At 44.3% G+C, this 27672-nt stretch overlaps 1 protein-coding gene across 6 annotated transcripts; it reads left to right on the forward strand.

Moving 5' to 3' along the window:
• LOC147632557 (uncharacterized) lies at positions 1-26757 on the forward strand. 6 transcript variants are annotated; one of them, XR_015267206.1, is made up of 10 exons: positions 1-735; positions 19072-19113; positions 19190-20519; positions 20654-20759; positions 20922-21022; positions 25577-25642; positions 25804-25893; positions 25988-26164; positions 26249-26345; positions 26438-26757. XR_015267206.1 is itself a non-coding variant. In XM_086807333.1 (9 exons), exons 1-9 carry the CDS (start codon positions 224-226, stop codon positions 26270-26272), a joined length of 2448 nt encoding a protein of 815 aa, XP_086663459.1. In that variant the 5' UTR covers positions 1-223; the 3' UTR covers positions 26273-26757. The 6 variants fall into 6 exon arrangements, 2 of the variants coding, with proteins under 2 accessions (XP_086663459.1, XP_086663460.1); XR_015267209.1 differs by having other exon boundaries at positions 25804-25858; XR_015267207.1 differs by having other exon boundaries at positions 7-735; positions 19190-20480.
• Positions 26758-27672: the final 915 nt, after the last annotated feature.

The raw sequence follows: 27672 nt of genomic DNA on the forward strand, positions 1-27672 counted from the left end.
TATACGTCGACGATGTTATCGATAGTCCAAGCCATCTGTTGTCGCCTGCTGCCTACCCCCCGCCTCTCTCTCTCTCTCTCTCGCTCTCTGTCTCTCTCTTTCTGTGCAGAGAAGCGTACTTCTTTGCAGACTTCGATCATCAAGCTTCCCACAGACATTGATGGACAGACCTTTCATTCGACGAACAGTTTCTGATTTGCTTTCCCTCAGCTGAGCTGCTTCTATGGCGCCCAGCAAGTCTCCTGTTTTTGCAGTGTGTGGGGGTTTGTCTGTGGACAGTGGGGCAGCGGGGCGGAGGCGCGGTGGCAAGACTAGGAGGAGCGCCGCTTCTGGCCTGGCGGAGTCTCTGTACGCTGATCTGTTGTCGGAGAGCAGCGCCGGAAACGTCCAGAAAGGGGTGGTGGCCTCCGCCACAGAAGCTGCGGTAGCGGAGGATTATGCAGATGTTTTTGGAGGCCCGCCCAAGTTCGCCTCCCTCTCCTCCCAGTTCTCGTTCAAGAGAGGCATGGCTAGGGTCTCTGATGCTTCCACCAAAGGAGCCCGTGGATTCCTGGCTTTCGGAGCCGCAGCCCCGACAGACTGCAGCTCTGCATTTGATATTCTCAGTGGGGGTTTTGGGCCTCACTCAAGCTTCTCCACAGCACACGAATTGCTTGGAACCCGTGAATATTCAGAGGCGCATACACACAGCCTCTTTGCTGCTGTGCCCAACTCTGCCAAGTCCACCAAGCTACGGTATGTGCTCTCTCTACAGACCCGTCACAAAAATTTGCAGGAACCCTCCTCCTTCATGTGTACCAGCCCGTAACTCACATTTTGCTCCAACCGTTCTCTACTATGTGTACTAACTCTAGCCTAGCTTTTGTATCCTTCACCACCATCCACATAGCAATTTTGCCAGCCTACATTTGAACCAACTTTCCCCATCCCACCACCCACATAGCATTTTCTCCAGCCTACATTTGAACCAACTTTCCCCCTATCCAGAGCAAAGTCGGTAGTACCTAAGATCTGGGTGCAAAGTTGGCAAAGTTAGATCCATCTTGTCAGCTCCTACTACAGGGATGCTTTGCTAGTTTATGTATTGCATAACTACCTTGTCTTCCTTCTATTGGGTGTTGAGCCACTATGAGCCACTATGATGGGTTGTATCACCACCATCATCATGACATTTTTAGTGGCATGTCTAGCAGATCTTGCATGTGGAATGCATGCCACAATTTATGGATGCAGTAAGTTATGACCCATTTCAAATCCATTTGAAATTTTCTCATGCAAACCACGAGCTAGTTTGACACATCCCTGATATTCAAGAAAGTATCGATCCACTATTGGAAATGTACCACCTTCACCATTATATCATGATATCATTGGAGTTTGGCACATGCCTGATGTTCAAGAAAGTATTGATCCACTACTGGAAATTGTACCACCTTCACCATTATTATCGTGATATCATCAGAGTTGAGGGGGTAATTCTTCAGCAGATCTTGGGTTTGTTTCCCATTTGGCTCTTGCACTTCACATTACACTTGAGGAGTCCCCTTAACTGTAATCTGAGATGGCTATAAAGAAGTATTTGAAACTATTAAGGTCCAGCAATATTTTTGGGTTCATTTGTAAATCATTTGATCGTTCATTTGAACCAACTTCCCGACCGCCACCCACATAGTATTTTTGCCAGCCTACATTTGAACCAACTTTCCTCCATCCAAAGCAATTCATTAGTCAAGAATATAAGATCAGGGATACGTCTTGTGAGCTCACACTACGGGGATGCTTTGTTAGTTTATGTGATGGTTCACTACCTTGTAGTTCTTCTATTGGGTGTTGAGTCACTATTGTGAGGTCTCCATGGACCAAGCCCAAGGATCATTTGACCTAGAACTGAACCCTAACGAGGTTTCATAGACCTGAAATTGTATGCATCACATGACCGCGTTAGATTGTGGCTAGCGATTACCACCCAATCGTAGGTTCAGTGCCTCGAACCACCCGTGAGCTTGAGGTTTGATCATTGCGAGTCTATTTGGAACCCATGGCTTCAACCTAGCATCCCATACCACTAGGGCAAACTACCCACCTTGCAAGTCCTTGTTGTATTTAGAAGGTTTCGTGCTTTGTTTATAAGCTTTTAGCCATTATTAATCCTAGGTTACTAATTGTAAGCTCTTAGCCAATCTAGACCTTATCCTAGGTTACTAATTGCAAGTGCAAGTGCCCTTGCCCTTAATCCACATGTGAACCCTCTGGGTTTCCACGTCCTAGCTAAGCCGTAACTCTAACCTGGGTTAGTCCATGTTCCTAGCCCTAACCCTTGGCCTGTCAGGATGTGACATACTTCTCTCCTCTTGTTCAATTCATGTCCTTGTGAATGCGTAAGGATACAAGCCTATGTAAGCTCGGGACATACATGTGCAGCATCTACTCAAGTCTATTGCCTCTTACCTAGGCCAGTGTAAGACACCTCATGTAGGTCCTGCTACAAAGATCCATTTGCTCATTGGCAATCCAACTCTCATCCAAGAGCTGAATCCCAATAGGACATCCAGTCTTTAAGTGCATAAGTGCTACCTTAACAACCCTAGCACAGAAACACCGCACAACTTAACTATCATACCAAATGGCATCTTCCATTAGTTGTCGGAAAACACTAGCCACTTAATGCATAAACAAGTCCTAGTGCCATGTATAATATTCCAACCACAAGACTCTCTTTTCCAATCCTCATCTAAGACTGAACGGAGATTGTGTTATCACACATAGCCAGTAGATACTCACATCTACTTCATACATGGCATCCACGCACACATATGGATTGCCAAGTCTTGGTGGCCAGTCTAGCACGCAACAATGTCTCTCTCTCTCTCTCTCTCTAACATGCTCTGGATAGAGCTATTACAACCCTCTTTTCATGTCCAAGATCCACGACTATCCTTGCTTCAACTCATAAGCCCTTTTCTTCTCCGTAAGGTGACTTTAAGGGTAGTCTGCAAAAGTCTCAAATTAGCCCCATTTCCATGCATACCAAGATAAAAAAGCATGTGTAGAGTTGGCGATTTCTTTCTGTGCACAAAGCCTAACACTACTAACCCTAGGAGAATAGGGCAAACATAAGGCTACAACAAAACCACGTGTGAAAACACATGAACATAGGGCACTTGATAGAGAACCTCTTGCACAAGACTCTTTTAGTGCAAAAAAGCATCAAGCTTTTCCCTTTGCTTTTTCTCATGGATATAGAGCGGTTTAACACGGCTACCACACACATACATAACCATCCCGGCTTCACCCTCAATCCCGGTTTCTTCTTGCCTTCCATTTGAAGCGTCCCATACCACCAAGACCTTGGAAAGCTGAAAAGAAACACCCCATCTTGAGCTCCAGAAGATCCAGGCGATGGATTTTCTCCTCTCCTCCTTTCGGAGTTCTCTCGGCTTAATCCAAGCAGGTTGTGGCTTTGATGTCAATGTAAAGCCTCCCAGGATCCATAACCTACGACTAAGCAATAAAACCAACTAAGGAGACAAATAAGAAAATAGGTCCCCAAGCAGTCCCATAAGGATAACTCAGAGCGCGCATGAGATCAATAGATCCATGACCGCAAAAGATTGTGGCTAGTGGCTCACCATGCAACTATAGGCTCCATTTAGGAGCCACCCACCAAAGCATGAGGTCCGAATTGCCGTGATTCAGCCAAGCCCCGACAGCCACGTCCTTGGTGTTTCGTACCACTAGATTGCCTGCGTGCTGCAACGTACTTTGCCCTAGAGGTCTTGTATGTCGGGACAAGCCTCTCTCTACCGCATGGCTACCTCCTCAGGCACTTTCCAAAACTTGTGCTCATATGCATTCATCGTTTCCCCTTCATTCTACTTCACCCAATCCCACTTCATTATAATCTCATTCAATGCATTTGGAGGCAAGAACTAGGCATAAAACCTCCTCTTGAACTCTTTCCATGATCTAACAGGATTTGGGAGAGCTTCTCAAGAAGCCACCAATGAGTAGCAATACCTGTCATGAACATGCTTACTGTTAGCCTTTGGCGTTCGGGAAGTTCTGGTGTGAGTAGTCTTTCACACGGGCACTTTTTACTCTGCTCTGGCAGGGGTTTTTTCTCGGTGTAAACACACTCTAGTGTGTTGGGTACTTCGCCCTAGGACTATTAGTACCTTGTACTTTTATCATTATTATTGGAGTACTTTTCCAGCATCACTCTCTCACCTTTTTGAGCTTGACTATGTGTGTGTGAGTGCTCACCTCGTAGGACATCGACTCCAGGATCCAACATTGGTATCAAAGCAAGCCGATTTGGATGCTGCTTCCCAACATTCAGTTCGTTGGTCGCTGCCCGCCTGCCGAGTTGGTGCATTGCCTACTGGTCACCTTGTTGTTGCTGGTTGCCCTGCTACCTTGTTGCTGGTCGCCTTGTTGACGGTGCTAAACCAAATCTGTCGCAGTCGACGGCAGCTGCGACACTAAGGGTTTGGTGCTGCCTGCTCCTCCCGAAGGCTTCGTCCAGTAGCCAATTAGAAAACCCCTAAATCAATTTTTTGATTTGGGGATTTTCGCCTCTGCCGCCATAGCATCGCTCGTTTCGCCGGCCGAGCTGTCGGGTGTGCCTGCCTACAGTGCCACCATTGCAGAGCCAGATTTTTGCGACACTAAGGGTTTGTCGCCGCGTGCTCCTCCCGAAGGCTTTGCCTGGTAGCCAAGTAGAAAACCCCTAAATCAATTTTTTGATTTGGGGATTTCCGCCTCTGCCGCCATAGCATCGCTCGTTTCGCCGGTTGAGCTGTCGGGTCTGCCTGCCTGCAATGCCATCGTTGCAGAGCTAGATTTTTAGACACAAAATTTTACCATTTTTTTTGCACACCTATATTCCTTGTCATTTGCTAAGTCTCCCAAGTCGAAGGACACCTGAATCAGAGCCTGTTTAGGCCATCGAATCCCCTTTGCAAATTTTTAGCTTCTCCAAAAATAGAGCTAAATCAAGCCCTGGGTTGAATCTGGCATTCCTCGTGCTCTCTTTTAGTGCACTCAGCATCAACATACAATAATGTGACACCCATCTTTATGGTCTGTTTTGGTCATCAAGCTTCTATTAAGATAACTTTTCTATCCCTACACATTGTCATCTCAATACATTTGCAGGTCCTTATCATGAGTGAATCATTGGGCATCACAGAAGCCTGCCTTTCAGTGGACATTGAGGGTTTGCAATGCATTGTGTAGCGATATTTCTTGGTGTGAATAGTCTTACACATGGGCACTTTTACCTTGTGTCATGACCCTGTGAAAATGGAACAACACAAGTGTGGGCATGGTGGTTGCTGAGCAAAATAAATATTAAATGATTCATATTTGGGGTGCCCGGACAAAGGGAATGATGTGTGGACATCCTCAAGTGTGAAGGGGGACCAAGGACATTAATATTTTTAATGTTTGAACCTTGGGGTGGCCCCTAGGAACTTTAATGAATTTTAAAGTAAGGGGCCTAGGATATTTTTGGAGGGAGGGGCAACTCTACTTTTGGAGTTACACGCATCTCTCTCTCTCTCTCTCGCTTTTGGGGAAGCGTGCAAGCTACGTGCAGAGAAGAGAAGGAAAACGTTGTGGACTGGACTGGTTGCATAGTCGACTGGTTGCTGGTTTTCGTATAGAACAGGACAGGTCGTACAGACAGCAAGTACGGTCCACGTGGCTGCTGTACAATTTCAGGTACAGGTTCAGGCGGCGCTGGTTCAGGCGGCTGCAGCTCTATTGCAGGTTGGTTCAGGTGAAGCAGACAGGGTACCGTACAACAGGTACAGGCGGCTGTACGTCAGGCGCCAAGCTTTGGGGCCAACAGGTGTCGATTTCATTTCAGTTTTAGGGCACTCTAGCTCCAGTTAATTTTGTTTCTTATTTGGACTATAAGTGGAAGGGTGACTGCTAGTCTACCGCACTTTGGTTTTTACCATAGGCCGGTTTCAAGGTTCCGTTGCCGGGACCCATCATCAACTTTCTTAAGGGGGTGAGCTCGTGGTTGACTCGAGGAAAGTCATTGCTGAAAAATTCAGCAACATGTCTGATACAGAAGATGAATATTTTTATAATGAAGAGGAAGAGCAAGAGACCTCTCCTGAGAGAAATGAATCTGAGGATATTCTTGTAGGAGAACAGGCTGTAGATGATGAGCAATATGAGGATGTAACACAGCCAGAAGATATGCCTAGTAAAGAGGAAGATGATGCTCAGTTTAAAAATTGTTTGGCCAGTGTAATGGATGTGTTTATGCAGCTCACACAAAGTGAGAAGTTTGCTGAATTTATGAGATCCCGTTCTGAGCCAGAAAAGGAGGAGGAGGTGCGTTCTAAGAACCTACCTCAGGGTCATAGTGGTGCCTTCCCACAGGATCCATCTTTTGGACAGTTTCCGAACATGCAACATGCTTTTGGTGCTAACTCACAGAGTTCCTTTTTCGGACAGCCATCTATTCCTCAGCAGTCTATGCATCCAGGTTATTTTGGTGGTGGCTCTGTGTTCCAATCCATGACTGGGGGTTATCCTCAGGGAGGCATGGGTATGCCAGGGACTTTTGGAGTTGATTTTCAGCCTGGTATGCAAGGGAATATGTATGGTGGTATGCAGTCTTGTATGCAAGGAAACATGTTTGGGGGCATGCAACCTGGAATGCAAGGAAATATGTATGGGGGCATGCAGCCCGGTATGCATAATGGTATGTTTGGAAACATGGTTGGAATGTATGGCATGCCAGGTGTGGGAATTGGTAATGTTGACCCTATGATGGGCATGAATGCTGGGGGTAGCAATCTTGTGAAGCCACTTCCTTATGATAATCTAACGCCTATGGGTTAGGCGAAGGATTATAAGGAAGGTGGAGCTGCTGTGAAATTTGATACATTCAGTGGAGCCAAAGATAAGTTAAAAGCACTTACCTTTTTACAGAAGTTTGATGCTGCTTTTTCTGGTGGTAATTACACGGAGTCCTCTAAGGTGAGAAAAGCTGCGACTTTTCTCAAAGGCAATGCATTGCAGTGGTGGTCTACTCTTCTTTTGCAGGGCATAGCACCATCTACTTGGGTACAGTTTAAACAGGTGTTCTCTTCCGTATGGCTCACATCTACTTTTGAGGTGGATGTAATGACAGCATGGCACAAGTTGGATGCATCAAAGTGTGAAAATCTTGAGGATTACAACAAGAAGTTTTGGGAAGCTTTACTCCCAGTTACTTCTTATCGTGCGGTGCCTTTGTCTGAGCAGGTGGAGAAGTATTGTTGTGGGTTGCCCAAGGAAGTGCGTGATTATTTTATAAAGACTCGAGTAACAAATATGTCACAGATGATAGAGAATGCTATGACAGCAAATGCGTTACTCATTGGAGTCTCATCTGGATTTAAAGGCAGTAAGAACTCGAGCAAGAAATTTGAAAAGTCAGGGCATGCTTCGCGTGAAGCAAAAGGGTCTACAGAGAAGCGGTATAAGAAGTTGCCAATGCCCAAGAGAACTCCTGAGGAGAGACAGGCTTTGATGGATGCTCGGAAATGTTTTTACTGTAGAGAAGAGAGACATATGTCTTTTAATTGTCCCAAGAGAAAGTCCCAAAAGGACTCTGACACCAAAGGAGAGCCCAAGTCAAAGAAACCTAAACCTTCTGCAGGGTTAGTTCCTGATCTTGTTGGGGAACAGCGAGGTGGTGAAGAGACTGAGTTGTGCAGGGCATGGGGCAAAGTGAGAGATCAAAATGCCTTGATATTCTTTGACACAGGTGCTAGAGCCTCCATACTCAGGCGAACACGCTTGCAGGTGTACGCGTGCGTGCGCTTGCAGCAAAACGCGTTGAGCGTTAGACGCAGCCTCGTGGGCGATAGGACCTCAAACGGGAGGCCAAATCGGGCGGCTATGGAGAGTTTCACACGCACTAGCGTCGCCCTGCCGCCAAGCAAACGCACTAGTGCTGGGCGCAGTCTGTGCGCCTAGTGGCCATCGCTACATCTGTACGAACACAGCAACAACAATCCTGGCACCGGGAAATTGATCCAGCCGCATCCAGTCGCATCCAGTCGCATCCAGCTGCACACCTCGCAGCCATCCAGTGGCTTCATCGTGTCAACCTGGTTCTCTGCGCCACAAGAGCTCCTCAGCTATTGCCCACCTGCACAGCAGCAAATACAAAGCCCTCCCCCTTTTCCTACATCAAAAATCAGAAATTAAGAGGCACATGCTTCAATTTTTTTTTGGGATTTGCAATTGAGCAAGTACAATTATCAATTGAGCAGGTACAGGTGCCAAATTGCTCAAATTTTGAGCAAAATTGGCAAAATTGGGTGACATTGGTCACAATCAGGATCAATTTGCAGGAAATTGGATGTCAAAATTTGGGGCTTTTGATGTATTTGTGCAATTGGGCATTCATATATGCTGTATGATGTGAGCAATCTCACATTCGGGCCTAAATTGCAGAAATTGAAGTGCAGATCAAAGGGCTTTTGTGCCGATTGGATTGATTTGCATGCAGGCAATCGCAATTGATGCTTTGGGCAATGTGTTGATGCCTGTCAAGCACTCAATGTGCCTGTAAATCAAGGGGCTTTTATGTACTGGATGTATATGTGGCCAGGGGGAAGCATTGTGAAGACTCTGGATGCCTTCATGTGCGTTAATGTACCATGTATGATCAGAAATTGATCTTAAATCAAGGGGCTTTTCAAGATTTTATGCTTGTTGAGCTTGGCAAAGCAGCAGGCAAGACTTTTATGCCTTGAATCCTCAGAAATCAGCTTGCAGTCAAGGGGCTTTTGCCCAATTTTTGTTCGGAACTGTTGTATGCAGTGGTCGGGACTGTAAAAGTCTGATTTTCACTCATTTGGACAGCCATGAGAGCATTTATTGTTGCTGTACTTGCTAGTACAAATTTGGTACAACTTTGTGCAAGTTTTGGCATGGCTGCACATTGATTTGAGTGAGGAAAAGGCTCAATTTCAGCTGCTGTACTTGCCGGTACAGATTTGGTACATCATTGGTGAGCACTTGGTACTGCTGTACAGTACTTTGGAAGGGCAACAGAGCACATTTAAGGTGCTGTCCTAAATCTGCAGCAACCAGATTTTGGTGATTTTATCACATACAGTGGGAGTAGAGTTGCATTTGTGCTTCCGCAGTGGGAGATAAACTTTGGGAGAACAACTGTGAGCACTTTGTGTGCTTTTGGTGCAGTGTTTGCACACTTGCAGGGAGTCAGGCATTGACAGGTTGCATATTGCTATGGCAACCACAGGTGAGAGCTCTTCATTGCTTCACATCAAGAAGCTTGAAGGCTCACATAACTATGATATTTGGCAAACCCAGTGCTATAATGTTTTGCTCCAGAAGAAGCAGCACAAGCCTATCAAAGAAAGGGGTGTAATGCCCGCTTCTCTTACTGCTGAAGAGTGGGAAGATATGGATGAGCTGGCGAGATCTACTATCATGTTGTCTGTGTCAGACTCTTTACTTTTCAGCATTTGGAAGAGAAGACAGCTTGCAGGACTTGTATGCCCAGCAAAGTGCCTCAAGCAAAGTGTATTGGTTGAAGAAACTCATAGGTCTTCAAATGAAGGAAGGGGCGTCTATGACAGCCCATCTAAATGAGTTTAATGGTATTGTCAGCCAGGTTATCAATCAAAAGTTGGCAATGGACGATGAGTTCAAAGCCACCTTTCTCTTATGCACTTTGCCAGAGAGTTGGGACACATTCAGGACAGCCACTAGCAATTTGAATGCTATGCTGTCATATGCAGATGTTGAGGGTGCTCTTCTTCAAGAAGAGATGAACAGAAAGAATAACTCTGTTGGAAAGTCCAATGCAATGAATGCACGTGGGAGATCCCAGCAAAGGGGTAAAAGCCAAGAACGGGGAAGGAGCAAGTCCCGCTCCAAAAAGGACTTGGAATGCCATTATTGTGGCAAGAAGGGACATATCAAAAAGCAATGCTACAAATGGAAAAATGATCAAAAGGAGAAGGGCAAAGGAAAAGACAAAGACAAAGATGAAGCCAAAGATGTAAAGTCAAAGGGCAAAAGTGGAGTCAAGATTGAAGAAGTCAATGTGTCACATGCAGGTGACAGTGAGGATGAGGTCCTATTCACGTCTTCACTTGATGCCCATTCACTTCTTACAGGAGATGGTCATGGTATGCACTCATGGATCATTGATTCAGGTGCCTCCTTTCATGTCACAAGTTGCAGAGACTTGTTTGTCAGGTATACTGCTGGCAATGAAGGAGTAGTTTATTTGGGTGATAACCATGCATGCAAGATTCTTGGCAGAGGTGATGTGAGGCTTGTGTTTTCAGATGGCTCACAGCTTATGCTCCATGATGTCAGGCATGTGCCTGAGATCAAGAAGAACCTGCTTTCTACTGGACAGCTTGATGATGCTGATTATGTTACCACATTTGGTCGTGGAAAGTGGAAGATTAGTAAGGGCTCACTGGTTGTTGCCAGAGGCTCTAAGGTGGACACTCTTTACTTCATGCATGCAGGTGTTTGTCACCATGCTAATGTAAATGCAACCGAGTTGCCGGAAATCTCTATGTGGCATAGCCGGTTGGGACACATGAGTGTCAAAGGAATGGAGCAATTGTCTCGTTTTGGTTACTTGCCTTCTCTAAAGTTTTCAAGTTTTTAGTTTTGTGAGCATTGTATATATGGCAGGCAACTCCAGTGCCCCCACAAGAAAGCTCTTGGACAGAAAGATGCTCAGTTAGAGCTTGTGCATCAGATGTATGTGAGATGCCTCAGCTTTCTTTGGGAGGGGCAAAATATTTTGTGTCATTTATTGACGATGCCACACGCAAGGTGTGGGTTTATCCTCTTTGTTTGAAGAGTGATACATTCTTAGTGTTTGAGAAGTTTGTTGCTCTTGTTGAGAATCAAACTGGCAAAACACTGAAGGCCTTGCGTTCCGACAATGGTGGAGAGTATATGTCCAAACAGTTTGAGGACTTTTGTGATGCTAAAGGCATCAAGAGGGAGCTCTCTACTCCTTATGATCCTCCACAAAACGGGACAGCAGAGAGGATGAACAGGACCATTCAGGAGAAGGTCCGTTCTATGTTGTCACATGCTGCGTTACCTCATGGTTTTTGGGTTGAAGCTGTTATGACAGCCGTTCATCTTATAAACAGGTCACCTAACACGAGGCTTGGTGGGAAAGTGCCAGAGGAAGTATGGACAGGGAAGCCTTCGTCATACAAGCACTTGAAAGTGTTTGGTTGCGTTGCGTACGTGCACATACGCAGGGAAATGCGCACCAAACTTGATCCTAAGTCTCACAAATGCATATTCCTAGGATATGGTGACAGAGGTGAAATGGGGTATAGACTTTGGGATCCAGTGAATAGAAAGATTATACGGAGCAATGATGTCATTTTTGATGAAACATGCATGTATAAGGAGCCTGCAAGGCAACAGGAGCCTGGCAAAGTCATCTTTGATGATGATGGACATCATGGACAACAACCAAGGGCTGTAAATCAGCCATTACAGCAGCAAAACCAGCCCTTAAATGGTGCTGAAAATGGTCCAAATGGACAGCCAGAGATGGCAGAAGATATCCCTTTGGATGTACCACAGTTAGAGGAAATACCGGGCATGATATTTCAGCCTTATGGCATGGAACAGGAGCCACCAATAGGTGATATGCAGGCTGGACAGCAACCTGCAAATGATATTCATTGGATACGGAGGTCCACAAGACCCTCCAGAGCCCCTGATAGGTTTGTTCCAGGGATTGACTACTTGATGCTTTTACTGACTGTGGGGAGCCCTCTTGTTATAAAGAGGCTTTACAGAGGGCAGACAAGGCTCTTTGGGAGCGTGCCATGAAGTCAGAGAGATGGATTCTCTGCACAAAAATGGAACATGGAAGTTGGTGCATTTGCCTACAGGCAAGAAGGTTTTGCCAAGTGGGTTTACAGGCTCAAAGTTGCACCAGATGCAAAGCCAAGATACAAAGCCAGGTTAGTGGCTAAGGGCTTCAAGCAAGAATATGGTGTGGACTTTGATGAGATCTTCTCTCCAGTGGTCAAAATGACCACACTTAGAGCTGTATTAGCTTTGGTTGCTCATGATGATCTGGACTTGATTCAGATGGATGTGAAGACTGCTTTTCTTCACGGTGATCTCCATGAGGAGATATATATGCAACAGCCAGAGGATTATGCAGTGAATGGAAAGGAGAAGCTTGTATGCAAGCTGAAAAAGAGTCTTTATGGGCTCAAACAGGCACCAAGGGAATGGTATCATAAATTTGATACATTCATGAAATCCCAGAATTTCAGGAGAAGTGACATAGATCATTGTTTATACACCAAGAAAGCTCTGGATGGTAGTCTATTGATCCTCATCTTGTATGTTGATGATATGTTGATTGCTGGGAAATCTCGTAAAGAGATGGATGCCTTGAAGAAGAGGTTGCATCAGACCTTTGATATGAAGGATTTGGGTGATGCAAATCACATTTTGGGTATGCGGATACTTCGGGACAGAAATCAGCATGTGTTGTATTTGTCTCAGAAGGAATACATTGGCAAAGTTTTGCAGAGGTTCAATATGGACGGGGGGAAGAAGACTAGTACTCCTTTGCCTCCATATGTGAAACTCAGTGCTATGGACAGCCCACAGTCGGATAGTGACAGGGCTGATATGGCCAAGATTCCGTATGCTTCAGCTTGTGGCAGTCTCATGTATGCCATGGTTGCTACTAGGCCGGACATTGCATTTGCAGTGGGAGTGGTTTCTAGATACATGGCCAAACCTGGCAAGAAGCATTGGGAAGCAGTGAAAGGTGTCATGAGATACCTGAAGGGCACACAGGATATGTGCATTTGTTTTGGCAAACAGGATGCATTAGTGCATGGTTACATGGATTCGGATTATGCCGGTCATCCAGATAACCGGAAGTCTACTACCGGTTATGTGTTTACATTCACAGGAGGTGCTGTGTCATGGATATCCAGGATGCAGAAGTGCACTGCCTTATCTACTACAGAGGCCGAGTATATTGCAGCCACAGAGGCTTGCAAGGAGGCATTATGGCTATCTTGCAGCCACAGAGGCTTGCAAGGAGGCATTATGGCTATCTTGGTTAGTGGTTGATTTGGGCTATACAGGGGATATTCCATTGTTGCATTGTGACAGTCAGAGTGCCATCCAGTTGGCAAAGAACCCTGTCTTTCATGCAAAGACGAAGCATGTGGATGTGAAGTATCACTTCATCAGAGAGGTGATAGAGAACAAGCAAATTCAGCTTGTTAAGATTCATACGGATGACAATCCGGCTGATCTGTTGACAAAGAGTTTGCCTCCGGAGCGGTTTGCTCATTGCAGACACTTGATGGGCATTGGATGAGGCCAGTTTCAGCCTTGATATGGCCTTGTATATTATCATGTACATGCTGATTTTTCTTTTCCTTTACTTAAGGGCACTTTGCCTTTAAGTGGGAGGTTGTTGGGGTAAAGGCATTATGCCCACCCTTATAGTGTGTACTAGCCCATAAGTTATAGTACATAGTACACTTAGTACTTTTATGTACTAAGTGCACTATGTGTACTAGTGCAATATACATGTGTGATAGGGGAGTCACACACTCATCATTCCCATGAGTTGACTTATCCCCACAACTCTCTCTCTCTCTCTCCCTTCTCTCTGTGTGTTTGTCTCTCACATGAAAACCTAACCCTAATTCTTCCATTTGAAAGTACTAAGTGTACTATGTACTATAACTTATGGGCTAGTACACACTATAAGGGTGGGCATAATGCCTTTACCCCAACATTTGCAGAACTCCGGAACCATAGGCTGGTTATTAATGGCAAGAAGAGTGAGTTCTTCTTGCAAGAGATACACTTCTTGGGACATATTGTGTCTAAGCATGGAGTCCGTATGGATGCATCGAAGGTGGAAGCAATTCTTAATTGGCCAGATTTGAGGACCGTGCATGATGTACGCAGTTTTTTGGGATTGTGTTCCTATTACAGGCGGTACATAAGGTATTTTGCTGAAATTGCTTCGCCCCTTCATGCCTTAACAAAGAAGGCAACTCCGTTTAGATGGGCTGATCAGGAAATTACAGCCTTTAAAAAGCTTAAAGAAAAGCTTACTTCGGATCCAGTATTGGTATTATCGGACCTTCGAAAAGCTTTTGTTGTCTAGTGTGATGCATGTGGAAACAACATTGGGGCAGTTCTCATGCAGGAAGGGCATGTGATAGCCTATGAGAGTCGAATATTGCCGAGAAGCATTTACAGGTTTATGAGAAAGAGATGTTGGCTAAATTCATGCTCTTTCTACATGGAAACACTATTTGCTTGGGGCTGATTTCACTATGCAGACAGATCATCAGACCTTGCGTTATTTCCTCACGCAAACTAAGCTTTGTGTATGATCAGATGTCTGAGGGTCAGCGACATGAGCACTATACTCTCAGAGATGGGTTTTTGTTGATGCATGGTAGAGTGTTTTTGAGTCGCAATTGCATGATAGGCAATTGCGACTCAAGGTAATGATTGAAAGTCATGCTCCACCGTATGTAGGTCATAGAGGTATTGACGCCACGGTAAAAGCAATGGAGACTTTCTTTTATTGGCCAACCTTGAAAAGAGATGTTGATGCTTTTGTTAGGCAATGCATCGTATGTCAGAAGGTAAAGTTTGACCGTCAAAAGACACCAGGGTTATTACAGTCTTTACCTATTCTAGATAGACCATGGGAGAGCATTGCCATGGTTTTTATATTTGATCTTCCACGTACACAAACGGGGAATGATGGCATTTGGACTATCATATGCAGGTTCAGTAAGCAGGCTCATTTCATTCCCGTGCGTAAGACGATCAAAGTTGATCATATGGTGAAGTTGTTCATGGTGAACATCTTCAAGTATCATGGCTTGCCTACGTCTATCATTAGTGATAGTGATCCACGGATGACAAGTTTATTCTGGAGAGGATTGTTTGACAACATGGGTACAACTTTCAAGTTTTCATCTTCATTTCATCCACAAACAGATGGTCAATCGGAAGAGGCTAACTCTACAGTGTTAGATCTTCTTAAGTGTTATGTGTCAGAGCACAAGCAACAATGGGAAAAGTATCTTCTTTTGGTGGAGTTTACATATAACAACACTGTCCATACCTTGACGGGCAAGGCGCCTTTTGAGATTGTGGAAGGGGGGAAGAAGGTACCACCCATTTTGCACACTAAGGATAAGATCTTTGAGGCTGATCAGTATGTGGAGAGTATGGATGAAGCTTATCGGAGAGTTAAGTTGGCACTCCAGAAAACTCAGCAAAAGCAAAAGAAAGTAGCAGACCGTCACAGACGTGCTTTAGAGTTTGCATTGGGTGATTGGGTTCTTTTGCGATTTGAAAAGGCTAGGCTCAAGAAGATGAAGGGTAAAGAGTGCTTATTCCCTAAGTTGAGTATGCGCTATTATGGGCCTTTTCAGGTATTGGAAAAGATTGGTGAGGTGGCCTATCGCTTGAAGCTACCAGATCATTGGAGGATTCACAATGCATTTCATGTGAGTCTCCTTAGACCTTTCCGTGGGAATGTGCCTGAGGATGTATCAGATAAGGCTCAGCCGGAAGTTGAAGAACTTGATGAGGTTCTTATTCCAGAGCAGATACTGGCATATAAGGAAAGAAAGAAAGAAAGGTACGAGGCAAAGTTTCCCGTCGCTATCTTGTGAAGTTCAAGAACTATTCACCGATGGATGCGAAGTGGATGGAGGAAGGTGACTTAACAGATTCACCTCAGGTTTTGTAGCTTTATCTCGATGCCTTTGAGTTGGAGCCGACTCTTGTTATGGCTCATTCAGGTTCAGCAGAGCATGGGTCTGGAGCATTGCCTGATGCTCAAGAGGGGGGTAGCACCTCCACTCCCTTGATACAGACAGGCTCAGATGACATCTAGAGGTCGCTTGGTGCAGTTTTTGTCTCACCCGAAGGTACTGATGGCTGACAGTACATCTGTTTATGGGACTTCTATGATATATGTGTACTAGTCACATTGGATATTGTGGTTGTGTATGGTTCACAGTGGTATACAACTTGGACTACTACTACACCATTGATTTGCAGTGAATGTTGTTACATGTGCATGGCTTAGAGAGATTGGGACGCTGATCTTGCCATATTGTACATTTCACTTTGAATATTTTGCTATATCACCAGATTGCAATCGAGGACGCTTGTGATTTTTCAAGAGGGGGGTATGTCAGGACCCTGTGAAAATGGAACAGCACAAGTGTGGGCATGGTGGTTGCTGAGCAAAATAAATATTAAATGATTCATATTTGGGGTGCCCGGACAAAGGGAATGATGTGTGGACATCCTCAAGTGTGAAGGGGGACCAAGTACATTAATATTTTTAATGTTTGAACCTTGGGGTGGCCCCTAGGCCTAAGTGGTCCCTAGGAACTTTAATGAATTTTAAAGTAAGGGGCCTAGGATATTTTTGGAGGGAGGGGCAACTCTACTTTTGGAGTTACACGCATCTCTCTCTCTCTCTTGCTTTTGGGGAAGCATGCAAGCTACGTGCAGAGAAGAGAAGGAAAACGCTGTGGGCTGGACTGGTTGCATAGTCGACTGGCTGCTGGTTTAGGCGACTGCAGCTCTATTGCAGGTTGGTTCAGGTGAAGCAGACAGGGTACCGCACAGTAGGTACAGGCGACTGTACGTTAGCTGACACAGGCGGTTGATTGCGGGCACAGAACTGTTAGGCGACTGCAGGCACAGTCCGTACAGTCCTGTACGGACAGGTGCAGTCAGGTATTGGTGACCTGTACGGACAAGTACAGGCAGGTACTGACGTGTCAGTCCTGAACAGTAAGGCGGTGCATCTCCAGCTGCAGGCAGAGCTTTTTCAGAGCTTAGTTGGTGCATCAGTCAAGTGGTTGCAGGAGGAAAGTACAGACAGTTTTTGGCAAGTACAGACTGGTACGATCGGTCTCACGAGTGCAGAACCACGCACTGAATTGGTAAGCTCTGAACTTGTCCATCTTTCTTTCTTTCGATTGGCTTATGTCTGCTGCTGTAGAGTTGTGTTATCTGGCCCCTTGTGAGAGGAGGGGTATGGCAGTTTGAAAGGGTGAAAACAGAGATTGGATAGGGGATGTATATGTGAACTGAGTTGTGGAACCATGTACATGGGATATGCCAGATGTGTGCTCAAGGCTGCCCTGCTGAATTGTCTTGGTTGATCAGAGGGAAGCACAGAGTGTTGCTTTTGTGGGACACAGATCTGTGTGTGAATCCTCTGTGCTAAGAGGTCTTGAGGGCAGCCAGATTGGACATACAGGTTTATTCTCTTGGCTGGTTTGGTTGTACTCAACTTTACATCTCATTGAATTTGAATAAAAAAATACCGAAAGGGGCGCCAAGCTTTGGGGCCAACAGGTGTCGATTTCATTTCAATTTTGGGGCACTCTAGCTCCAGTTAATTTTGTTTCTTATTTGGACTACAAGTGGAAGGGTGACTGCTAGTCTACCGCACTTTGGTTTTTACCAGAGGCCAGTTTCACCTTGTGTTGGCAGGGGTTTTTTCCCTTGTGAACACACTCTATTGTGTTGGACCATTTGCCCTAGGACTATTAGTACCTTGTACTTTCATCATTATTATTGGAGTACTTTTCGTGCATTACTATCTCACGTATCTGAGCTCGACTCTGTGTGTGTGTGTCTAAGTGCTCACCTTGCAGGACATCGATTCCAAGACCCAACACTTACATGCCGGATCATGGATTACTAAGTGAAATCCTCATTGCTAAAAGCAATATCAAACTGGGCAATAAAGGCAAGTGCCTTTGATGCATCATACGTAAGGTACATCTGCAAGGCATGAAGTCGTCGATGGTTCCTCTCTCGTTGTATGAGGATTCATCCTCTTACACATGTGCTCTTGTTCAACCACCTGTGGGGATACCAAGACATGTGGGATAGCTCCATTTTCTCCGTAGGCATCCTCAATACGAGCCAAGTATGCATGTGCTACATCCCATGATTGCATGTGCAACTCTTGAGCTATCATTGCCATGGCATGATCCATGAATGATTTGGCCTTCAAACTGTCATCCACCAATGGATCCTGGCGGTAGAGCTTCAATTCTTCTTGTGCATAAAAAAGAAGAGCCTGCATACGAGTTAGTTCAGCGCTTACGGCTATGGACTCTCCTTCCTGCATTTTCTCTTTACAACGGGACAGCTGTCCCACATGTTCCTGTTCCCTGGTATGCACCACATGAGTTTGTCCTTCCTGTAAAGCATTGGAAGCATGCATATTATTGTCCCTGCCTCTTGTGTTGACATCTTCAACATTCACTGTACGGTTGTCCATAGTGTTCTAAGTGTAGAAATAGCTAGTGTTTTTTTTCTTTGCATTAATGGGTGCAGTTGTGCAACCTTAGTGGCTTGCCAAGCTTGTCTTTCTATTGCTTTAAGGGTTTGGTCTCCTTGCCTCTTGGTTCTCATATAGGGGCTGTGGTCGGTCACATTGATGTGTGAATGTCTGTAGACCAACACGAATGGTTATTTTAAACAGTTTTGAGAAGCTCTTTGAGATTTTCTTTTTCGTTGTAGCCTTGGACATCAATTCATAATCAAAAGAATGTTTGTAACTTTGTGGTTTCAGTGGCCTTAAGAAGCCCAATTGTAAAAAAGGCTGGTTCATACATTTTCTACCCACCAATTGATGGTAGGCTAATCCATATAAAGAGCAGTGTTTTCTTGAGTGTTATGGTAGACCGATTTCGGCTAATCGCTTCCCTCCTTCCTCTCCTTCTGTTCCTTTTTAACCCCTCTCCTCCAGCCATTTCAATGCACTCCCCACAAATGGTACTTATGTTTGTGATTTTTTTTTTCATAGACCCCTCAAATGATTTGATGGTTTCACAACTGTTTTGCACTTTGAGACATGGAATTGTAGCTTGAATCCCTAGGGTTTTTCCTTTAAAGTGAAAGGAAGGGAATAATTTTATAAAGGGCAGTTTGAACTATGTCTTACCCGGATTCTGTTGTGTGATCCAGGCCAACAGCAGAAGTAAAGGTTTCCTCATGTACTTGTTACAGGTCAGAGTTGTTTTGTCTTTCTTCTGGACTTTATGCTGTTTTGAATCGTTTAACATTAAGTTCTTGTATTTACCAGTGATAGCGACAATAAAACTTTCGCCAAGCGCAAGGAAGAGGCAACTTTCAGAGGTGATGAGATTTCTGCGATGATGCCCCCAGGTCCAGCTGCAGCAGTCAAGACTGCAAGCACAATCCTAAGGAGGAAAGAGGTGACTAAATCAGACGGGGCTGAGGATGCCAAAGACATCCAAATTGTGAAGCCAGTGAGAAGAGGCCTTGCCATGATGAAAGAGAATGTTCAAGTATCCTGGAATGGTTCTATGGCAGAGCATGAAGGGCCTCATGGAAGTGCTCATGCAAGGACGGCCTCTTCTTCAAGAAGATATCAAGACGGTACACAGAGGTGTACTCGCTCTGCATTCAATATGAAAGCAGAGGGAGAGGGGCGGAGGCACAACTTGAAGGCCACGAAAAAAGGGGATGTTGATGACTTTTGGATAACAATAAAGGATGTTAAGTTTGCAACTGAACCCTCTAGATTCCCTCCACCTTCAAGGCTCCCCCCAGGACTTAGTTCTGATCGTGGATGTGCTTTGAAAAATACAGCTGAAACTGTGAAACATGCAGACGATCAGTCAGGGAAATCCAGCCAGACTTTATGGGAAGAATCCAACTCTGTATCTGGTTCGGTTATCTTTTCAAGCACTCAAGAGTCGGATAGAAGAGATGCTGTTGATTCTGAAGCTATAGGAGATGCTGTTGGTTCTGAAGCTATAAGAGATGCTATGGAGATGGCTGAAGCAAAGATAAGAATGGTAATAGAAGCCAGAGAGAAAGCAAAGTTAATGGTAGAAAAGAAGCTCAGAGAAAAACAAAGAAATCAACAGGACAAAGAGGTCAATGACATGAAAGGTAATGTAGGAATAGAGCAGTATTACAAAGAACTTGTGAGGGACTCGAAACCAGAACGTGAGAAGTCGAGAGTTCGATGCTGTGAACACAACATGAGGAGAAATGAAACAGACAGGGAGAGGACAAGGGACATAGCTAGGCAGCATGTCGAAAGAGCTACTCGAGAGGTGCGTGAAAAAGCTGCAGCAATGATTCAAGAGAGGGCAGGTATGGTTGCAGGTGAATTGGGATCCACACAAGATGCGTCTGAAGGACCAGTTGAAGATGAAACATCAAAATTTTATGCAAGGTCTGCTAGTTACAAAGCAGCCACTGAAGGTACGCCCAAGGAAGGGCATTTTTTATTTGAGAAAATGAATACAGAGGTTCAGAGAAGGTGTGCTTGTGATGCTGAGAAAGGACCAGAGAAAGCTGTAATAGAAGAGGACATTTTTGTTACAAGGGAGCAACAACAGGCAGGTTTTTGTACACCTCGGCAAAGTCATAAAGCCATGGTTAGATATGCACCCCCCGTCCCCCCCTTGTCTTCACTTTCTCCCCTTGTGTAGGCATGCGATCCCCCTTTTTTCATAGTCGTGTTGCTATTGACAAGTCTTACTACCTACATTCAATATCTATCACTGCACAGGATTCTCTTTCAAGTTCTTGGTGTAATGCTCAACGAAGGAGCGTCACAGAGTTGCAAAGAGTGTCATCAATGACGAGTACACGCGATGATTTGGCATCATTTTCCAGTAAGGGTGTTTTTCTTCAAATCATAACTGTGTATTGGCAGTTTGTGTCCAAAAAAGCAACTTTAGAAGGGCCCTCCTTCTTGAGCACATGTGAAGCTAAGTACAGCACTGGGAACTTCTATCAGAGCAGGCTGGCTTTAAGGTGAAATGCTGTTTTTGCAGGAGGTACTTTTGGTAACATCAGTTTTCAAGAGATTGTGGGAGAAACACTTGAGAGGAGGAAGGCGAGATGGGATCGTCATTGTCGGACAAATGCACGTATGGTATGTCTTGTGCCTGGCGTTATGATTAGGTGGTGGTGTAAAACTAATTGAAGTTATATAAGCAATTTTCATGATCCTTTTAAGAATTATGGCTGTACTTCATGCTTTAGCTACTAATTCAGGTGTAGTTTGCAATTGTTGTAATCATATACAGGGGACTACACATGCTTGTGCACATTGACACCTCCGGAGAGTGTGAGAAACTCAGTTCGCTGGTTTTATAAAGCATGTTCTTTTGGACTAACCTTATACATACCTGCACCTACTCTTGGGCATTGATGATGTGAGTAGGGATGTTATAGCTTATTGTCCACGCTATGCATGATAGAGTTGATGAACCTACACTTCATGTTCAGACAGACATTGGAGTTAATGGTTGCACTTTTGAGTCGAAGTCTTTTTTAAAGTTTAGCTTAATGTTTGGTTCTGGCTCTTAAGTGCTTTAGGTCTAGAGTTTACAGTTCTCTGTTTCGCTATTTTGTGTTGTTGTTTAGTATCTCAGCTCAGAAGGTTTAAGGTCTTACTAAGAAGAAGTGTGTGTGCTTTTGTGTGTGTGTGTTTTTTATTTTTTAAAGTTTCTTTCATTCATGAAACTGTATTGTATTGTTTTCTTGTTTCTTGTTTCTTGTTTTTTGTTTTTGTTTTTTTTTGGGGGGTTTTTTTTGGGTTTTTTGTTTGTTTGTTTGTTTTTTTGGTTTTTTTTTTTGTTAATGTCTTAATTAAAAGTCTTCGTTTGATATTATCTTTTGATTTCTTCTCCTTAGTAGCTAGGTTTATTAGTTTATTTATTTTTGATCTTTCAAATGCTTTGCTTTTGTCTTTTGTCCTTCTTCACTATTATTTCTTTCTCAGGAACGTTAGTTGTCTTTGTCCTTAGTTGATATTGTGCTTATTCTTTCTATCTTTAGCGGTGCATTTACCCTATCAACTACTTATTTGATGTACTATTTCTTTCTATTTGCTACTTCCCTCAGTGCTAGGCTTCATTATGGCCCTTGCATCTCCGGAGGTTTGACATAAACTCAGTACGAAGGGCTTTGTGTGAATATATGCTCTTATGTGTGTGTGTGTGTGTGGAGTGCGTGTGTGAGAGCATATCTTGATACAGAGTTCTACACCCACTATTGGGCACTGATGACGTTAGTGGGGGTGTCGTAGTATCTAGTCCATACTATGCATAATGGAGTTGATAGTTATGTAGTCTTGTGGGTTGACTACCATGAGTATATAACATGCACATTCCTAAAAGGTGAATTTGGGCATGTTCCTGGATTCATCTAGGTATATTATTTCTTTCTCAAATCTCTCAATTCATAAGTTCAGATTTTTCTGACCTTATGAAGGTATATATTATAACCAAAATAGTTGGTATGTCTTAGCAATTTGTGTATGCTATATGGTCTAAAGTTTTGTCCCTACCTTTACAGTGGCAAAGGCAGTATATTTTGGCTTTGCTGGCCTCCAGTGTGGTTTTTCCCCCTCCCCCCCTCTCGGATGTAGTGTCCTTCTCTCAGATGTAATCCCCCCCCAAGAGCGGCCAGTCATGGAGGGGTCCCCTCTTTACTTCAGTAATCTGGGCTTTCCAGATGATTCATTCTTTTACTAAAAGAAGGATCTTGTTTTCGGGAAGAAAAAAAGCTCAGTAAGGAGCAGCAGTTTTATGGAATCGCAAAGCCTTAATTTAGCTACCTCTAGAACTTGTGTTGTCAGCATGGCCATAACACTACTAAGCCTAGTCTTGTGCATAGATGCTGAGTGACCTGATAGTAATCGTTAAGACAATATCTCAGCCGTCAAACTTATGGACAGTTGAGACCTAATGTACCTATAGACTACTAGGCCTTGTAGTGTCTCTTTCGGTCCTGACCTGGATTATGATCATGTGTTTTGGGATGCATCGTTATCCAGCTGTCTATACTAAGCACTTTTGTTTGTCATACGATTTTAAACTTTAAAGGATATTTTCTTTAATATGATTTGTTTTTGCAAGAAAGAGACTTCTATTAAGTATGAGTGAAACAAATCCTCATCCCAGAATTTAGGGAGATCTCAACCAATCTAGGGCATTATGCTGCTAAGACAGTCCCATGGGGTCCAAAGAGAAAAACACCATGATCCCACTCTCTCATAAACAGGTTGCGTTTCGCCTGCGCAACTCTAGATTGACCTTGTGTGCGGGCCCATGTGGCCATAAGGGTGTGAACAATATCACTCCATATGCTGCATATACACTGAGCATCATATATAGATGAGTGCCCTCCAAAGCTTCTGGGCATTTGGCTTTCCGAATTTGCCATGCTGTGATGCTGGCATGATCTCCCAAAGTGGTGTCAATGCTCTGCGAGGGTGGTGCATACTATGACTGAGGAATATCCAAAAGTGTGCTTCTCTGGCCACACCTCCACGTACCAAATGATAGGATCAGAATCCTTGCCCTCAAAGAATCTGTGGGCCAGGCAAGGCCGACCAAGCAATAGCACCCTAGTAGCATAAATTAGACCTCTCCTCAATCTGCCCAAGAGCTGGGCTACAGATACCCAGATCCTCTGTGCTGCTGTGCACTCCCATAAGCAATGATTTACTGTCTCTGAAGGTTCTGCACATCTGGGTGAGGCTGGATCAGCAACAAAGATAGCTATCCACTGATTAGTAGGGAGCCCACCAGGTAAAAATAGCCAGAAGATGTAAGAGATCTGGCATGCCAGAGTCTATTCCAGAATCTCCTCTGATGGGAGGGGCAATGTCATGCGCCTCCCAATGCGGTCTAAGACTGGGAGTCCTTTGGATTTGTCCAAAAAAGAGCAGCCGAGCATTACACACAATAATGTAGTTGAAAAAAGGCAAGCTCTTCATGGGGTTGGCAGCATCAATCCCCTACCACTCAGTAGGGTCCCAATGAAGATACCTAATGGCACAGCCATCATACAACCATAAACACCAAGAAGACCGAGTCACCATCATGGGGCCGGGTTTTGGAGGGTTGGGATCAATATACCAGCGCTTCCATGAGTGACACACTACTCTCACTGGATGAAGTGCAGCTCCAGGTTTAATCTCCTGCATGTCACATCTCGTCAGTCGCCACCCCGGCTGGAGATCTCAATAACTCCCTTATCCAAAAGCAAAACAATGCACATATGATTTGCAAAGGTAATTTGTGGTGCATGTGTATGTGTGTTTCAGTTTAGACACTTTCTTGGGGACTAAAAGATGGGCCAGCCCCATGTTTGGCATCCAAAAATGCTTCGCAGAGGTACAGTGTCTAGTGTCCTTAGTTCTACTGTGCACACAATTAAAGAATACCAATCACCGGGAATTGGCTTTTGATGTAAAGGCTATCCATTCCCCAGTTTTCTCTTACCAAGCATGGGTTGCTTTTCACAACACCGGGGGCTACTTTTACGAAGACTGAGGTCTTCATATTTTCAACACGATACAGTTTCTCCATCTTTTGGTCGCAATTCAATGTCCACATGTCACAACGAGGGACACGGAGCGATAAATAGACCAACACTTAAAAATCAGATAGAGCATGATAGTACAGTGGAGCAACCCCCCCCCCCCCCCAAAGGATCTTCTTTTTTGAATGAGAAGCTTTTACAATAACCAAGGTGCGGGTGTAAACAACACCAGATCTTTCCACAGATACTTGAGAGAAAACAACTCAGCTCCAAATAGCCGAGAAACAGTCACCAAAGAGAAGCCCCTAAAGCAAGCCTCAAATCAGCTCTTACACTTCACATGTGTGGACCAACGATGTACGGCTGCAGGCACATGAATAGTTCTCAGCATCAGTTTGGCCAGCATCAGCAGAGAAGGAGGATGCTGCACTGCTGCTAAACCCTGTACGACCAGCGTATGCAGGAGATGGAGTGCAGTACGGCTGATACTCCTCAGTACGGCCTGTGCAAGAAGAGGAGGGGTGAGCTACTGTACTCCCATGTATGGCCTGTGCAAGTGAGAGGCAGAGTTGTATGCTGTCCGGCTAGCGCAACAGGGAGGAAGAAAAGGGCTGTCCGATTGCTGCCTCGGTATGGCGGCAAGAGAGAGAAAAGAAAACTGTCGGCTGTAGCTCCTGAACGGCTGCAGAGAGAGAGAGAGAGAGAGAGATCTGTCCGACTTGCTGAAGAAATAGACGCATGCTTTTTGACAGAGAGCTCAGCCCCTTTTAATGAACTCGATTAGCCATATTTGCAATGCTTTTTCCCTTTTTACCAAAATAGCCGAGCTTTTGTCCAAAATATCAACTTGGTGCTTGTTCTAGACTAGTAGCCCAAGTTTTGAAGTAGGCGCCTCCTTTTTGTCTACCTGTCTTTCCTGCTCTCTTGTTTTTTGGTGGGATTGGGAGTCCTTCCTTGTAGGACAATTGAAATCGTACCCAAATTGATTGTACATGAAAGCATGCCTAAAGTTGTGGACCAAGGCTAACGAAAGAATAAAGGGATAAGGGGCGGTCTCTGTCTCATGCCTACCAATGTTTTGAGTGCTGCATGAGCAATGGTGTATGAGTGGAGAGGTCGTGTCTTTTTCTCACAGTCGAGGAAGTTGTTTCAGGCTAAAGTTTTGGAGGAGAAAAAGCAACGTGATTTGCTAAGTCAAAGGGAGCAGATGGAAAGACATGTAAGAGAATGTTTGAGAAAATGCAGACAATATATTTGCTCTATTCCTTGGACATTTATTCATGCTTGAAGATGTTGTTTTGAAAACCATTCTTTAGTTATTTTTGCAAATTAGATTGGGAACTTCTGAACGACTGTGTTATGGTCATCACTATATCTCAGAGGGCAGGAGAGATACTGGATGAGGAAATCAAGAGTTGGGCAGCTGGAAAGGAAGGCAATTTACAACTGTTGCTTTGCAGTCTGCAATATGTACATGTCCTGCTTGCCAAGCCCCACCCCTGCTTTTAAAGAAAATTCTCAATTCCTGAGTTTTTCTGATCAATGTTTGGGTGTATCCTGGCAGGTTCTATGGCCAGAGTGTGGCTGGCAACCTATGTTGCCTGCTGATCTCTCAACTGCAGCAGCTATTAAGAAAGCTTACAGGAAAGCCACTCTGTGTGTGCACCCCGATAAAGTGCAGCAGAAAGGTGCGACAATTGCGCAGAAGTACATTGCGGAGAAAGTTTTTGACCTACTCAAGGTTAGCCTTCTTGCTATTCAGCTTATTACACACTTAATCTCTCCCAAAATGCAAGAGTTTGCACTGATTACCATTTATACACAGGAGGCTTCTGTCAAATCAATGTGAGGTTCTTTTATTGAGGACACCTCTTCATTGGGACAACATTGAAAGCAAATTTTTTTGCAATCACAGCTTTGAAGTAATGACTGCTCCCCTTGCCTGTTCACACCTCTTGACGTGTTCTCCTCCTAGGTTTGGCTTTCTGATGGCATGTATGGTTTGTTTGACCAGAAATCACGTTACTTTTTGATGGCACGCCTCCCATTTTCAAGATTGTGACCCTGACATGATATCGCCTACGGTACAATATGTACCATATACCATATAAACTATTTGGAGTTTGTATACCTTGTCCTAGCAACCATTATCTTCTTAGGCTGCTAGTACACTTAGAGGAGATGGTGCCGTGGAAATTCTCTAAGATGGTACTCCTCATCATGTATGGGCTCCAGGGACCCAAGCTGTATATAACCACTGTTCCTTAATTGCTTAAGCAATTTTTGAGGGAAGATCCCTTGCATAAATTTTATGTGAAAAATTCAACTTTTCATTATCTTACTTTTTTTTGCAAACCTGTTAAAGCTAATCCTTGCAAAGGTAAAGTTCCATGATGTATCTGAATGCATCTTATTTCAAAGGGGCTAAGTTTTTATCTTTTGTATTTTTTTAAAAACAAGGAATTGATTTGGTTTTTTGCCTTGTTTCTAGAATTGTTTTTGGCCTGTGTGGTGTGCCCACTATGGCTGTGTTAAGTGTTGCCTTGTGTATAAAATAGAATTGTAGCATCATGCGAACACGACAAAATTGTTAAGTTACAAAAGTAAGGTCCTTTGCACATGGTGGTGGATACATGAAGTACGAGTCAAAAAAGTCTTTGACCATGGAATTCACATTTTCAGATATATCTCCCTGCATAAATTCCATGAAAAGGCCAGCTACGGGGCTTCTCGCCTAGTGGTGGTAGATGGAGCTCCATTTCACATACTAGATAGCACCTCAAGTAGGATACTCACATCTATTCCCACGAAGAGAGATGGTTTTGTGTGCAATTTGTTGCAAGAATCAAAGAAGTACATAGTGTTCATTGCTAAGGCCTAGATATCGATAGTTTTTGTGCTCATTGCCATTGCCGCGGAAACCATGACCCGGTACCAAGGAAACCAAGTAGGGTGGACTTGCATGCCAAGGCAACGATTGGACTTGTTGGCCCCACCAATTACTTCCTCGATAGGCACAAGCTCCAATGCCTACATATCAAAACCCTTTACCGCGAGGTATGTATAGATCACACCAATTGCCATATCTATCAATTTCTCCAAGAACCGCACCAATACAATTGTACTTGGTGACATTGACCACGGAAACAAAAACCCAACAAGAGAGCTATGAGTCTTATGACCAACAAGACCCCTATGAGAACCAAAAATATGATTTCTATGGGTATCGCGACCAGGCGTCACCCATAG

Source organism: Cibotium barometz, chromosome 13 (assembly GCF_041138505.1).
Source record: "Cibotium barometz isolate CiBa-2024 chromosome 13, ASM4113850v1, whole genome shotgun sequence".
Lineage (NCBI taxonomy): Eukaryota > Viridiplantae > Streptophyta > Polypodiopsida > Cyatheales > Cibotiaceae > Cibotium > Cibotium barometz.